The sequence below is a fragment of the Pelophylax lessonae genome, assembly GCF_965119305.1.
Source record: "Pelophylax lessonae genome assembly, chromosome: 1".
NCBI lineage: Eukaryota > Metazoa > Chordata > Amphibia > Anura > Ranidae > Pelophylax > Pelophylax lessonae.
The window spans coordinates 372,645,586-372,662,448 of NC_138768.1; the positions used below are offsets into that span (position 1 = coordinate 372,645,586).

General features: G+C 40.7%; 1 protein-coding gene across 2 annotated transcripts in view; it reads right to left on the reverse strand.

Moving 5' to 3' along the window:
* PIP5K1B (phosphatidylinositol-4-phosphate 5-kinase type 1 beta) overlaps positions 1 to 16,863 on the reverse strand; it is a 152,811-nt gene that overhangs the window by 22,945 nt on the left and 113,003 nt on the right. Inside the window, exon 14 of one of the 2 annotated variants that reach the window (XM_082256004.1) lies at positions 1,485 to 1,596. In XM_082256004.1, the coding sequence (XP_082112130.1) occupies positions 1,485 to 1,596 (112 nt within the window). Of the gene's footprint in view, positions 1 to 1,484; positions 1,600 to 16,863 lie in introns of both variants that reach the window. The other variant, XM_082256003.1, reaches the window with a different exon arrangement.

Below are 16,863 nucleotides of genomic sequence, written 5' to 3' on the forward strand. Positions count from 1 at the left end.
CAGTGTTAGTTGTTTCCTCTAACCATAGTGTTTTTTTTTAGGACAAAAAGTTAAATTTTGGTCTCATCAGACTAGAGCACCTTCTTCCACATGTTTGCTGTGCCCCCCACATGGCTTCCTGCAAACTGCAAATGGGACTTCTTATGACTTTCTTCTTGCCACTCTTCCATAAAGGCCAGATTTGTGGAGTGCAAGACTAATAGTTGTTCTGTTGACAGATTCTCCCACTTGAGCTGTGGATCTCTGCAGCTCCTCCAGAGTTACCATGGGCCTCTTGGCTGCTTCTCTGATTAATGCTCTCCTTGCCCGACCTGTCAGTTTAGGTGGGCGGCCATGTGTTGGTAGGTGTGCAGTTGATTTGCAATTGTGCCATACTCTTTCCATTTTCAGATGATGGATTGAATAGTGATCTGTGAGATTATCAAAGCTTATAACCTAACCAGTGGTGTATTTAGGTTTTGTGCTGCCCTAGGCCTGACTCAACTTGGGCACCCCCTAATTTAAATATAACCCACCCCTTCCTGTAAAGGCCACACCCATTCATGTTTATGATCCGCCCTGTTATCTGTAAACCACAGACTACAACCAGTTTTTCAGTGCCCATCAGTACAGCCTCATCAGTTTCCAAAAGTTCAGCCTCATCAGTGCAGCTTTATCAATGCAGACTCATTACTGGCCATCTCAGTGCAGCATATCAGTGCGGCCTCATCAGTGGCCATCAGTACAGCCCCGTCAGTGGCCATTAGTGCAGCCTATCAGTGCATCATACCAGTGCCTATCAGTGCTGCCTTATCAGTGGCAATCAGCGCAGCCTCATCAGTGACAGTCATTGCAGCCTCATCAGTGGCCATCAGTGCAGCCCATTAGTGCAGAATATCAATGCAGCCCCATCAGTGAAGCTTATCAGTGCCCAATTTTTTGCTGCCCCCCTGCAAAGTGGCGCCCTGGGCCTGGGCCTTGTTGGCCTAGGCCAAGATACAGCACTGAACCTAACCCTGCTTTAAACTTCTCCACAACTTTATCCCTGACCTGTGTGGTGTGTTCATTGGCCTTCATAATGCTGTTTGTTCACTAAGGTTCACCTCTGAGGGCTTCAGAACAGATGTATTTATACTGAGATTAAATTACACACAGGTGGACTCTATTTACTAACTAGGTGCTTTCTAAAGGCAATTAGTTTTACTATATTTTAGTTAGGGATATCAGAGTCAGGGGGGCTGAATACAAATGCACTCCCCACTTTTCAGATATTTATTTGTAAAAAAATTTGAAAACCATTTATCATATTAATTCTACTTCACAATTATGTGCTACTTTTTTCTGCACAAAAAATCCCAATAAATTACATTTATGTTTTTGGCTGTAACATGCCAAAATGTGGAAAATTTCAAGGGGTATGAATACTTCTTCAAGGCACTGTATAAAAGATATCTGACACATGAGTACAGCTATAGCATATAGCTACATGATAAGAGAATACTCACTAAGTAGACATCAAAGATAGAGCCATTGTCATTGTCCATTTCTATCGTGCTCTGTTCAGATGTCTGGTATGCACTGTCTTCAAGTGTGAATGTTGAACTTGATGGCAAACCTCTTCTAGAAGTAGAAAGCAGTGAGTCAGAACATACAAAATCCAAAAGAATGTCCATCTTATCCAGTGATGGAAGTAGACAATTTCTGGTTATTACAGCTCAATAATCAGCAATAACTAAGACAACTCAGCTACACCTATTGCTTTCTATACACAAAATAATGCACAAACTATCAATCATAGATTCAAGAGTTCCAAACTCTTTCTGGAAAGTGATTGTTTGGCACATTAAAGAAGATCAGTTTGGTTGAATTTGCCTTTGTTATACTGAAGGCAGAGCTCCACCTAAAAGGGGAAGTTCCACCTTAACGCCTCCTCCCCGACTCCTGTGTGTGAAATGGAGCTTTTGCGGAGGAGGGGGGGAGCAGGTACCCGATTTTGACAGGTACCCGCTCCTACTTCCACTCCGACCACCTAGGCCAGTGATGGCGAACCTTGGCACCCCAGATGTTTTGGAACTACATTTCCCATGATTCTCATACACGCTGATGTGTGGTTGAGCATCATGGGAAATGTAGTTCCAAAACATCTGGGGTGCCAAGGTTCGCCATCACTGACCTAGGTGATTGAAAACAGAAGTTCTCCTTCCCCCCTCCCTCCCCGAAGTCTTCTGGGACACATGACAGGTCCCATAAGACCGCAAGACCATTCACAGTGTGCATCACTGCTCGCACATGTGCAGTGGGCTACCGGCTGTTAAGCCGCAAGCTGTTACAGCTGGATGCCCACAGTAAAGATGCCAGCATCGGTGAGAGAGGGCACAGGTGAGTGGCTGCTTATTCAAAGTCAGCAGCTGACTTTACAATTTCACTTAAGAGACTGGAGCTCCGCTTTAATGTCAACCATAGATAGTAATAAATAAACCATCGACCATAGATTCAATAGTTTTAAACTCTGATCAGTTTGGTTCAACGAACCTGGATTTTCTTTTTGATGAAATGTATTGTTTCAAAACCCTCCATTTAGTGCAATTGATATAATTCTTTCATCAAACTGATTGTTATATCAAATCAATGTATTTTTACATTTATGGCCAGTGTGAGACATCTATTGTCCTGTAATATTTAAAGCTGACTTCTGGTATGGCAATTTTTACATATGTATGTACCATACCTGTTGGATCCCTATGGAAGTTGGAAATCACTCTAGTATGTACCACTACTACAGTGATCACAATGCAGCTAAGTGGTTGTGAATACAGGGGAGCTCTTGCTCGGCATGGATGCCATTCAGAGAATATTTTGCATTCTCTTAGTGAATGCAAAGCTTTCTTTGATTGGACAAGATGGAGTGGCGGGGAGACTATGACATCATAATCTCCACCTCATCCAATCAGAGAACACTTTGTATTCACTGAGAAAATGCAAAGTGTTCTCTGGATAGTGTCCACAATGCAGCAAGGAAGCCGTTCAGCACAGGACCAAGAATCTAGTAGAGATCACTGTAGTAGCGATGCCTACTACAATGATTTCCAGTTTTTTGGCTAACGGCCCCATTAATAACTGTGGTGGGGCCTAACATAACAAAGGTATTTAATCCAATCTTAATTCCAATCAATCAAAAGAACACATGCATGTACATTGCTAAAGTGAGCACCACATAGTCATATAGTAGCTATTGTTCAGAAATACTATATATACAGGAATTCGGTACACAGAATAGAATATTGAGGAGGAAAGCAGAGCCAGACTGGTGAAAGGAGAAGGAGGAATAATTCTTTAGAAAGGGGGATTCTTCACCCCCAAAACTTTGGGTAATTTCTCGTTTTTATTTTGTTATGGGTAGAAAAATTCCTGTATGTATTTCTGAACATTAGCTTGGATACTTGCACCTATTGTAAAATTGCAAAAGCATTTTTGTCATGTGGTATGCTGCATATTTAAAGTAGTAGTTCATTCTCTTCTCTTCCCATCCTAGTGAAGCTTGTTATTAAGATAGGAAGTGAAGAAAAAGATCCCAAATGGAGACCCAGTCAGCAGTGATGATCCAACAAAGATTCTAAATCTTCCTTAATCTTTGCAAATGTAAAAAAAAGTTTGGGATGGAAGCACACTTTAGGAAGTGGATTGGCCAATGTCTGCACAAATGACTGACCTTAATTTATGGGAAGGCTGTCTATAGAATGTTGCAAAGAACTCCATAAATCCATGAGGTCTACACTGGGACTCTTACAAATGTATGTGATAAGAGAGAGGAGGAGCAAGATGCTGGCTCTAGTTTATCAGGGGGAACAATAGCAATCACCAGAATTCCAACCTGTACAACTGACTCTTCCACCAAACAGCAGCTGACTATCTGGAGGCTCCCACGGATTACGAGATTACCTTCTACTGTCCAGGAGTACCTTAAGGCTTCTTTTACACTTGCTTTGCTCTCTGTAGAATAAACCACTGGCAGCTGCCTTTCCAGCTAAAGGCGGAGTGATAGAATGATTGTAAAAATGCACCTCAACTGTAGGGTTTTACCACCCCACGACTGCAAATTTAAATGAGCCCTAAGAATTTATTAAAACATTCAATGTTTTCACAACCCTAGCCTATGTGATGGCCACAGTCCACTAAGTGACAGATGTCCATGCTGATCACTAAAGTGGGGTACACACTAGTAGAAAATCTGCCGAAATTACCCGTCCGAGGTAAAATCGTACGATTTTCAACTAGTGTGTACACAACTTTCAGCAGCCGATGCCGACATTTTCAACGAAAAAAAAAACACCAAAATATTTATCGTCCGTCCCCAGACTACCAATTTTCGTTTAATGTGTATGCAGTACGTCTGTGAAAAATTGGATACGAAAGACCACGCATGATCTGAAGTTGCGATGACCCGGAAGTCTAGGAACAAATGTCCCAAAAAAAATTTAAAAAAAATCGGACGAGAAAGTTTGTGAACATTATGCACTGTCAACTAAAAACAGTTATGACCGCTAAACATAAGAGAAAAATCGGAGGATATTTCGTCCGATTTTCATCAAGTGTGTACGAGCCTTAAGGCATGGAAAACCAACTCAGACTTGTAATTGCCCCTTTCTGCTGCTAACTCCTTAATTTACTGATAAAGGTATAGATTAAGGAATGAACTAAAAGCATTCACAGTATATAACACAAAAGAGTTTCACAATTAACATATGTCACATGGGCTGGTTACTGATATCTTGGCCAGAATGAATAAAAACCTTCACAGATGCTGTTACTAATACTGTTTCAAAACGACCCCGGTTTTAAGGATGATTAATTATTTCCCTGTATGATTTAAACATGATACCATGAACAACTGAATTAAATCCTATTAGGGAATACAAGGTAAGGCCACAGGTGACACAGCTATGGTCAATCTACTCCATTTAGGGCCTTTGCTACTGAAGCCATCCTTTGCCGAAATCGCTGAGAATAAAATTGTGTACGTAGTACCAGGTCCGCCACCCATTTGTGGAATCTTCACTCTGCTGCTATGCTTTGGTGCCTGAAGAATATTCACATCCAAAAAGCTTCCAGAAGTGTTGGATGCATGCATGCCCCTGCTGCTCTTTGTGGTTAATATTGTGGCCTCTAGGTCACTACTTTGTCCTGTAATTGCAAAGTGACTTTCTGAGGAAACTTCATATCCAACACTCCTGGAAGTTTGGCAGATGTGAAGATTCTTTGAGCTCTGTAGCAGAAGATTCCACAAATGGGCGATGGACCCGATAGGAAGTCTCTTTCTTGACAGGTGCTATTTGTTTACAGTCTTTTTTCAGTGACAGAGATGCTTTAAGGACCTTTTCACATTTATGCATAGGCACTTACATGCATTGTTAGAGTATAATTGTATATATTTATGCACGTTTCTGTATGATTTATAAGCACATTTAGGTCCTATTTCGTGTTTTCTGTTTACTCATTATGCAAAGTGAAGGAGAAGCATAAAGAATTGTGATTCTTACATTGCTAAGATGCATTAAAAATGCACATCTGTCATGTGTATTTAACCTTCATGTTTATGGGCCTGCTTAATGTATGTTAACGCATAAAATGCAAATATCCTATATTTAAACATGTAATAGTTACATAGTTAGTCTGGCCGAAAAAAGACTCGAGTCCATCTAGTGCAACCAACAGAGGAAAAAAAATTAGATCTATCTATCTATCTTTTTATCTATCTATCTATCTATCTATCTATCTATCTATCTATCTATCTATCTATCTATCTATCTATCTATCTATCTATCTATCTATCTATCTATCTATCTATCTATCTATCTATCTATCTATCTATCTATCTATCTATCCAGTATCTCAAAAAAGTGAATACACCCCTCACATTTTTGTAAATGTTTTATTCTATATTTTCATGTGACAACACTGAAGAAATGACACTTGCCTACAATGTAAAGTAGTTAGTGTACAGCTTGCATAACAGTGTAAATTTGCTGTCCCCTCAAAATAACTCAACACACAGCCAATAATGTCTAAACCGCTGGCAACAAAAGTGAGTACACCCCTAAGTGAACATGTCCAAATTGGGCCCAATTAGCCATTTGCCCTCCCAGGTGTCACGTTTGTTAAATTTGGTGTTTATCGTATAGTTCATATTCCTATCGCACACCTTCCTGGTTTGTAGGCTCGTCGCTGTCATGGGAACCATGACGTTGCACCCCAGCGTCATGGTTCCCATGACAGCGACAGACGCTGTGCACCGGAGGACGGAGCGTCCCGCACACATGTGACCGACGTGGCGCGCCGTGATTGGCTACCGCTGCGCAATGCGCTGCAATTACAAGACTCGGCTCTGCTTGTTTAAGGGGGGATCGGGACGCATCCCTGTGACCAGCCCATACAGTCAGCACAGACCAGCACCAATTTATCACCACATTTAGCCAAGGTATGGCGATCTTTATATTTTGTGATAACAACACTGATTTTGGATAATAGATGCTGTTTATTGTGTGCAATAGGTGGGAGAATTATGTAATCACAGGTGGGTGTCATCTTTATGCACTGTTTCTATTGGTGGTATGTCTATATATTCTCTGCTCACAATCTGCACTGTATCACATGCCTGACGAAGGGGTCCTGTTCGGCTCCGAAATGTTGCACTATTTTTTGATGTGATCGTAACTTTAATAAAGTTTTTGGACTGCTTCTGCAAGATCCTTGGTGTGCTGGCGAATATGTATTTACTTAAATTTGGTGTTATCGCGCTCACGCTCACCAGTAACATACTGGTTACTGGAAGTTCAACATGGCACCTCATGGTAAAGAACTCTCTGAGGATCTGAAAAAAAAGAATTGTTGCTCTACATAAAGATGGTCTAGGCTATAAGAAGGTTGCCAAACCCTAAAACTGAGCTACAGCACGGTGTTCAAGACCATACAGCAGTTTAACAGGACAGGTTCCACTCAGAACAGGCCTCGCCATGGTCGACCAAAGAAGTTAAGTACATGTGCTCAGCGTCATACTTAGAGGTTGTCTTTGGGAAATAGATATATGAGTGCTGCCAGCATTGCTGCAGAGGTTGAAGGGGATGGGGATCAGTCTGTCAGTGCTCAGACCATACGCTGCACACTGCATCAAATTGGTCTGCATGGCTGTCATCCCAGAAGGAAGCCTCTGCTAAAGATGATGCACAAGAAAGCACGCGAACAGTTTGCTGAAGACAAGCAGACTAAGGACATGAATTATTGGAACCATGTCATGTGGTCTGAATAGACCAAGATAAACGTATTCAGTTCAGATGGTGTCAAGCGTGTGGCGGCAACCAGGTGAGGAGTACAAAGACAAGTGTGTCTTGCCTACAGTTAAGCATGATGGTGGGAGTGTCATGGTCTGGGGCTGCATGAGTGCTGCCAGCACTGGGGAGCTACAGGTCATTGTGGGAACCATGAATGCCAACATGTACTGTGACATACTAAAGCAGAGCATGAGCCCCTCCCTTCAGAGACTGGGCCTCAGGGCAGTATTCCAACATAATAACGACCCCAAACAAACCTCCAGGATGACCACTGCCTTGATAAAGAAGCTAAAGGTAAAGGTGATGGACTGGCCAAGCATGTCTCCAGACCTAAACCCTATTGAGCATCTGTGGGGCATCCTCAAACGCAAGGTCCCTAACATTCAGCAGCTTCATGATGTCGTCATGGAGGAGTGGAAAAGGACTATAGTGGCAACCTGGTGAAATCCATGCCATAGAGGGTTAAAGGCAGTGCTGGAAAATAATGGTGGCAACACAAAATATTGACACTTTGGGCCCGAATTTGGACATTTTAACTGAGGGGTGTACTCACTTTTGTTGCCAGAATAATAGATGTGTAATAAATGTGTAATGTAATAGATGTAAACTAGCCACATAGAAATAAATGGGGTCTATCTAAAAGCAGAAAAAATAAATCCAACTAGGTTATAGTGGGAAGGGCTGAAAGCATCAAACTCAATTCAAAGTTTTTTTGTGTGTGCTGGTTTTTTTTATTAATTAAAGTATGCTCTGGAGGAATTGTGACTATCACAATTGGAGGATGCTTTCAAATGTATCCAGTCCTGAGAAGTAGAATTTTTTTTGCCATTGGTTTTGGGTGTGCAGTTGACCACTGTGATGTAAAGGAATGATTTGCATGGCCCTGCCCACTATCCAGATTTTGGCGTATATGATGGAATAAGACCTGTGAATACCATCTGTTATAGAAAGGCCTTACTGAGCTATATAAAAAGAGAAAAGTGTGAATGGTCCCCAAGTCAGATATTAAAGTGGTTGTAAACCCACTCTTCTAACTTTTACCTATAGGTAAGCCTTAATTAAGACTTACCTATAGGTACTGTAAATATCTCCTAAACTTGCACCGTTTAGGAGACATTTACATTTTATGCAGCTGATGACGTCATCGGCCTATGCGCTCTGAAGAAACGGCCGCCCATGCCGTTTCTTCAGAGCACTGTGTGCATGCGGCTCCCAGCCAGTAGCAGAGCTGGAGTCCACAGACCAGGAAGGAAGACAGCTGAAGGATGTGACCGCCAGCGGGGACGACGATGGCTTCATCATAAGTGTCACATAATGTGCTAGTATGTGATGCATATTAGCACATTGTGCATTTACTTTGCAGGGAAGAAAAAAAAAAAGAAAAAAGGAAGAGTTTGCTTCATCTTTAAAGTGTTGACTGGAAATAGTGGTAGACAACAATTATGCTGCTGGAAAATCAAAATCATGTAACCAGGCAGTGCGAGAAAATAAACTATGAATTTTGGGTATATTTATCATTATAAAAGGTAATTTCCAGGAAAATGTGTATTAACATGCAGGGATATTTGTCCTCCACAAACCCCTTGTAGGCAGCTTTAGGGTGTGTTGGGGTCGGGAATGTGGGGAACAACTGCATATTAACATAATAATTTACAAATTTTAGGGAAAATTGTGGAGGGGGAGGTTGAGTCCTCTAAACAAACAGAAGATATAATGGCACCTTCCCCCATGTAAGTTACATGTGCAAAAAAGAGGGGGGGTACAGATCAACCATAAAGATGGTGGAGCTGTAACCAAGGGGGATTTAAATGTGCCTCTCAGAATATCTGTATATACGTGTATTTTATACAAAACACAAGAAATGATTTATATAAAAAATTAATAAATAATTTTTATTTCATACAGTACAAAATATGTTAAAATCTACATTGTTTGATCCAAACAGATCATAGCATTAGACAACTTATACAATGTGCACAATAATGCTTAACCGTTGCTGGAACGGTTACGCATTATTGTGCACATTGTATAAGTTGTCTAATGCTATGATCTGTTTGGATCAAACAATGTAGATTTTAACATATTTTGTACTGTATGCAATAAAAATTATTTGTTAATTTTTTATATAAATCCTTTCTTGTGTTTTGTATAAAATACACGTATATACAGATATTCTGAGAGGCACATTTAAATCCCCCTTGGTTACAGCTCCACCATCTTTATGGTTGATCTGTACCCCCCCTCTTTTTTGCATAATTTACAAATTTTAGTTTCCTGGAAGAAAAATTCAAGAAGTTAAAAGAAACAATACAATGAAGAGTTAATTATGGAAAATATGTTTGTGAAATATTTTTACTACTATTCACGTGGATCAAAATGAATGGCAATTTTTTCACATAAACAAATGGTATCAGTGAGTCACTTGTAAAGTGGATGAGCCAGTTTTTAATTGGTAACCATTCTGTAGTTACACTGTGATGTGTTTAGAGTCACATCATGCTTTTAGTACAAGTGCCAGCAAAACTGGTTCATTTCTCCCACAAGGAGACTGCATGTAACTGTATTGAAAACACAAGAATGTTGATGCCTATTAAACCGTCTAATTACATCTGTGTTTTTTCTGGAATAGAATTATCAAGGTGAAGGTAACATTATAATAAAATGGTCACGTATACCAATATGTGTGTTGATGGAATAGAATATTTTTATGCAATTTCTTTGCTATGTGTAATGTTCAAAAAAACTAAAATAAAATGCTTTTGCTAGATAAATAAGACATTTTGCATTGGAATATTGTACATTTACCAGCTTTTAATTTACTTACTAGTGCGTACGTATTATGGCATGTTATAATATGTTATATCGTGTATTATGTTATTTGTGTGTTAGGGATAGCCTCTGTTTTCAACAGCAGGAAATCAGATTTAACACAAACAGATGAATGACTCAAAGAAAAACACCCCTCCTTCTCTCCTAGCTGAAATAGGAGGGACTGTTGATTATGTAGAGACAGCAAACAAACAAGCAGGCAGGCAATGCTATAATTTCTTCCTATTTTGATGTATTAAAAGACATCTGCCTATAAACTTGTTGTCTGTCATCAAAAATATTACAATAAAAAATCAGAAGCTTTGATTACTTTCCCTTAAACAATGCTTTATATCCCTGGACTTAAAGTGGGGTACACACTAGTAGAAAATCTGCCGAAAACTCCCGTCCGAGGTAAAATCGTACAATTTTCAGCTAGTGCGTGCACAACTTTCAGCACCCGATGTGGACATTTTCAACAAAAAAAAAAACGGAGGGACAAACACCAAAATTTTTATCGTCCATCCCCAGCACGACCAATTTTCGTTTAATGTGTATGCAGTACGTCCGCGAAAAATCGGATAAGAAAGACCGCGCATGATCTGAAGTTGCTGACGACCCGGAAGTCTAGGTACAAACGTCCCAAAAAAAAAAAAAAAAAAAACAGACGAGAAATTTAGTGAACATTATGCACTGTCAACTAAAAACGGTTGAGCATGAGAGAGAAAAATCGGAGGATATTTCGTCCAATTACGGCCTTAAGCCTCGTACACACGATCAGATTATCGAACGATCTTGCGTCCGATTTTTTTTGCATGCTAGATTCATATGGAAAGTGAAGAGGTTACTTTCATACGAAAATTTCCATATGACAGAATTCAACTTCAGAAGTGTTGTCATGTGTTGAATTGTTTTGTATGTATTCTTTAATTTCTGAGCATGCCTAGTCTTGCTCTTATCATTTTTTTTCAGACGAAAACTGTACTAATTAAATGAAAATAGGACGTTGTGTTGACGTATTAAAAAATTTTATAGCCTGCACATCCAGATTTTGTCATCCGAAAATTCATAATCGGCTGTCAAAAGCACTATACTAACAATCTGAAAATCGGCAGATCGTTCGTCGGATGAAATTTTGCTTCCAATTTTCGTATCGTGTGTACGAGCCTTTAGTCCATGGGAACTGGTACTTCAAAGATTGTTGGTATGCCCGAATAAACCATAGAAAATGAAGATATGTCTTTAACAGTTGCATAACAATAGCTGCACATCTTGCGGATTATTGGTTGGGTTGAACTACGATAGTATAATTTCTGATATATATTTAATGGTTTGACCGTATATAGATACCAATATTTGTATGACTTCTATGCCCACAAATGCAACCCAAAAATAAAGGGGGAGGATTGCCAATGAACTGTGACTGTATTATATTGTATTGTTACATTAAGGGTTTTAAACAATAAAACATTTTCCTGATTAAAAAAAAAAAAAAAAAACAATGCTTTATATATAGGACAGATAACTTTCCTCATTTAAGAAATAATAATATTAAAGATTACTTTCAAGTACCACTGTCTGCAAAATATATCCGACTGCAATGACCGCAATCCACTTTAAATCAATTCCAAATATGACTATAAATGGTCAAATATATGCTTCTGTTACTAATAGGCCATACACACTATACAATTGTCTTTAGATTTTTTCCTTTAGATTTAACAAAACCGTATATGAGGTCAGATCTAAACACTTTCACTTTGTATGCAATCAGGCCGGCCCTTGCACTACATAGTTGAAGGTAAATCTAAAGGAAATCAAACAACAAAAGTTGTATATTGTGTATCCAGCTTTAGTCCCACATAATGCAGATTCCAAACATTGGGACAGCCCCATCAAATTATAACCATTAGGAGGAACATCTCCTTTCATCTCTGGACACTCAACAGAAAGTGTCCACAGTACCCAGACAATGACATGGACACTTGAATAAGCACTCTTCTCCTCCTTAGTGAAGGAAATAGAGGGGACCCTGTGGGGTAGATTTACTAAAACCGGACCACTCAGAATCTGGTGCAGCCGTGCATGGTGGCCATTCAGTTTCTAACTTCAGTTTGTTCAATTACGCTTTGGCAATAAAACCTGGATGCTGATTGGTTTCTATGCAGAGCTACACCTGATTTTGCACTCCAGTTTTAGTAAATAACCCTCACTGTGTCACATGACCGCATTAAGGTTGGTGTTTTGGGATTTTAGCTTAGAAACTATCTCCACAATTAGTTAGGTGGGGCTGAGGGTTATGTTTGAAGTTCAGCTTTAAGTAATTACCCATATCTGATTACCTGTCATAAACCAGCGGAAGCTGCTTTCAGCTGCAGTGCTGCCTTATAATGGTGCTTGCCTGAAGCAATTGCTGCAGAAGATAGATCTGCCAGCTGTCACTGTCTATGTTTTAGCAATCAGTCCAGGAGATAAATCAATTATCTCCTGAGCTTTGGAACATCTAGTGTTGCTGTATAACAGCGCCCAAGAATTCACAAAGCATCTAAGAGTCTAGGGCAATGCTAAATGAGGCCTAAAGCCTGGTAAACACCTTGAGTTTTTTTTTCATTCATCCCAGCGGGTTGAAAAAAAACTGCTAGCTCCAGTTGGAGCTGCTGTACTAACTATGCAAAGTTAGTACAGCGATCTCCCCTATTGAGCTGTTGTGTTCTGATGGGGGGTCAGCCCCCCCCCCCGCCAGAACACTTAGATCAGTGCTCTCTGCCATTTTACAGAGATCACTGATTGGGAGTCGGACGGCTGCTGGTTTTCTGTTGGACTGGGTGGCATACACATAGGCCGAATGTCCGCCGTTTTATTTATAACCAGCTGATGTCTCCCGACCTTTGGCCTGTGTGTATGGGGCTCAAGTCAATACTACTTAGCCTCCCTTGCAGAAATAGTGATCTACCTATTAATGAGGCATGGCAAATCACTATTATAAGATTTTCTATTATTATTATTATTATTATTATACAGGATTTATATAGCGCCAACAGTTTGCGCAGCGCTTTACAATGTGAAGGAAGACAATACAGTTACAATACAGTTCAAAACAGGAGGAACTATTTCTATAATTTGATTTAAACCCCTCAGTGCCCTTTTCTTCATCCTGTAATATGCAGTGACTGTTAAGGGTGACACTAGTGCTTATGCATGAATTGTCAAATACTTGTAGCCCCAGTCCACAGCACTAACAGAAGAGAAGCAGCTGCATGGACCTGGCTGTCAGTTTCACTGTCTCTGCTACCGTTCCTGCTTCAGCTGAAAGTGGGACAGGCATAGCTGTAAAGAGGGGACTATCATTACAGAGTTGTGTGCAGCCTGTTTAAGCCCTCACACCACACAGAGGAAGAGGATTTGGACTGCCTGTGAATGCTGGGAGGAACTGAGGATTGTGGGGGAGCTAGTTCCATACACACTAAGCCTGCTTTGTATACTGGGCGACGGAACTGCATTTCCTAGCTTCACTTGAGCTCTGTGGGAAGGCTAATAAGAAGACTTGTTTCCGGCTTTTGGAGATGTAAGAAAGACATTGAGAGAGAGAGAAAGTATGTGCATATGGTTGCTGGCAAAACCACCGTATCTAGGATGGAGAGGGCACAGCATAGCTCACTCCCTGGTACCTGGGATCGTCATTGTTGCTGACTGATTGTTAGACAAAACGGCATGGTCTCTGATTTTTTCGAGCCACTGATGGGGAATAGAGTAACCCCAGGAGTTGGTGAGATACCACTGGCCAATCCCTCTACACCCTGTTTAAGAGGAAAAGTGTTGCCCATTTGGGTCATAATGCAGGCACCTGCATATGGGTTGAAAGGAACTTTATTCAGAGTCCTCCAACACTAGATTTGGGTCTCAACATGCTGGCTAGCAGGCAGTGGGATGTAGTGAATGGAAAAGGGGTTTAAATAGGACTATGCCTAGTATAGGGTTTAGGAGATGCTGTCTGTTTTACTTGTTTGTCCTCTTCTATATATTTTATTTGCTAATGTTTTACATATTTGTTGTGCAATTACTGCAGTTTCTATTTCTTTAAGCTCCTTTATATATTTGCAATAAATACTCCCCCTTCCACCCAGGTGTGTCAGAAAAAGTAGTGGCACTTACAGAGAGAAAACAGCCTCCTTAAACTGGTTGTAAAGGCTAAAAGTTTTTTACCTTACTGCATTCAGGTAAAAAACATTTTAAATGCTGCTCCCCCCCCCCCCCCCCGTTAAATACTTACCTGAGCCCAACCTCAATCCAGAGCTGTGCCTGAGAGCAGTGGTGCTGCTCTCTCCTTCTCCCTTCCTCCCCACTGGAGTTCATGAGAGCAGTGAGAGCCCCATTGGTTCTTGCTGCTGTCATTCAAACCCAATGATGAAAGAGCAGAGGGTGGGGTCAAGCAGCACTGTATGTGTCAATAGATGCACACAGTGAGGCTTGGAATCAAGCCAGCAAGAGTACCCCCCGCATGCTGGACAGGGTACTCGAAGGCAGGGGTGCCGGCGGGGGACCCCAGGAGAGCAGCAACAGGGCTGTTCTTTGCAAAACAACTGCACAGAGTAGGTAAGTATAACATGGTTGTTAGTTCTGAAAAAAAAATCCATAACAATTATTTTAAGTCAAAAGGAAGCTAAAGCACTCATGAAAGGGGACATTGATTTGGGTTGTTATTGTGTAAAAAGAAAATTAATCGATTAATTTTATATAATTAATTAATGAATTATCTTTATATTCAGGGGGACTTATTCACTTAAATTGTAAGGTCCATTTCTGAAATGCACTATTTACAAACAGGTGGCAATTTTTTCCCATTTATTCCTTATTAAAACTTATACTTAACAACTATAGGAATGTATTAGTAAATTAGAATAGTTATAAATATCAGCTATCAAACCAAAAACCTGTTCTGAAAAAAAAGGATGCATAATTGTAATTGTCAGGAACAATCCAAAGGGAAAACCTGATTTTTAGGCAAAATGGTTGTAACTGCAAAATAAAAACCTTACTCTGGGCACAAAGAGGTATGATGCCTTAGGTCATAAAGTAACTGCAAAATGTCACATTACTTTGCATTCAGTGGATAAATGCAACTATTGGGTCGAATAAACGTCTGCATAAATGCAACTATTGGGTCGAATAAACGTCTGCAACTATACTGGCTTGGTCATCATCTATTACCTCCTAACCAATCCACAGTGGATGCTATTTTCATATTCATAAATAAATGTACAGTTCCACTTTTATGAGGGTAGGTTTGAACAATCCGTTGCATGCTTAAAGCGGTTGTAAACCCTAAAAAAAAAAAAAACCTGCAAGACAAAGGCATAATGAGCTAGTATGCATCGCATACTAGCCTATTATGTGTAACTTACCTTAGAACGAAGCCCCGACACGGACCCCCGGACATCGCTGCGGGCGCTGCCATGATCCCTCGCCGTCTCTTCCGGGTTCGGCGGCTCCGGCGCGGTGATTGGCTGGAAGAGACGGCTCCGGCGCGATGATTGGCCAGAGCCGCGATGACGTCATACCCGCGCATGCGCGCGGGAGTGATTTTCTGGCAAGCTCCCGGCAAACTAATTGAAGGTCCCCCCGGACCTTCAGAGCGCATGCGCCGCTCGCGCGAGCGGCGGCATGCACTGTAAATATCTCCTAAACCATGCCGGTTTAGGAGATATTATTTGTACCTACAGGTAAGCCTTATTATAGGCTTACCTGTAGGTAAAAGTGTCAAAAAGCGGGATACTACCGCTTTAAGTATTCTGCAGTTCATAGACTGATAATGCGATCCTTATATACAAAAGAGCTACCAGTATCATTCTTGTACATGTATAAGTTACAATATCATGCAAACAGTGAACTTCTGCTATGAAGCGAACTGCAACATAAGAGAGCTACCATAGCTAAACCACAGTGTAGAACAATACCATTGCTGAGCAGGTGGTAGGTAATTGTCTTTGTTGAATAAATCTCCCACAATACCAAGCTGATTTTTAAGAATTCTTATTTAGGTGTCTTCAGCTGTTTAAAGCGTAACTCCTCTTTTGTTGAGAAAAAAACATCTCCTTCTGAGTGATCTATGTACATTGCAGGGACTTTAACAAACGTTGTTGCGGATTCCTACCTTTTGTTATTCTGAAGAAATCCCTGTTTGTTCTGTGCCCCTGTGCTGAGTGGGTCTAATGGGAGTGGTTTCATCATTTTAAATCAGCTGCTGCAGCTGTAGGGCTCTAAAGCGGAAAACTGCTGGGTCTGCATCACTTTAGACATGATTTCCTATTGGGAGTATCTCACCAAAAATGACATTTTTGATGCATGGGATGCCGGAAATATGACTTGTATCTAAAGCCTCGTACACACGCATCGATAGTTGGCCGTGAATTTTCGGCCAACGTCCGATTGGCCGATTTTCGGCTTGTTCGTATGATGCTTTCGACAACCGACTCCGACTTTTCGGCCGAACAAAATCTGGTGTGCAGGCTATAAAATTTTTGTTGGCCGTCAACAGAACGGCCGAATTTCCGTCAGTCAGTACAGATTTCGGCAGACAAAAATCTGATGAGCAAGACTGGGCATGCTCAGAGAAGAAAAAACACACGGAAAGTAAACCAGCACATGACATCACTTCTGAAGTAAGTTTTTGTTGGCCGAGAAAATTTGTGCACAGTCTAGAGCACATTTCAACCAACACAACAACACTAGACAAAAGACGGCCGATCGGTCG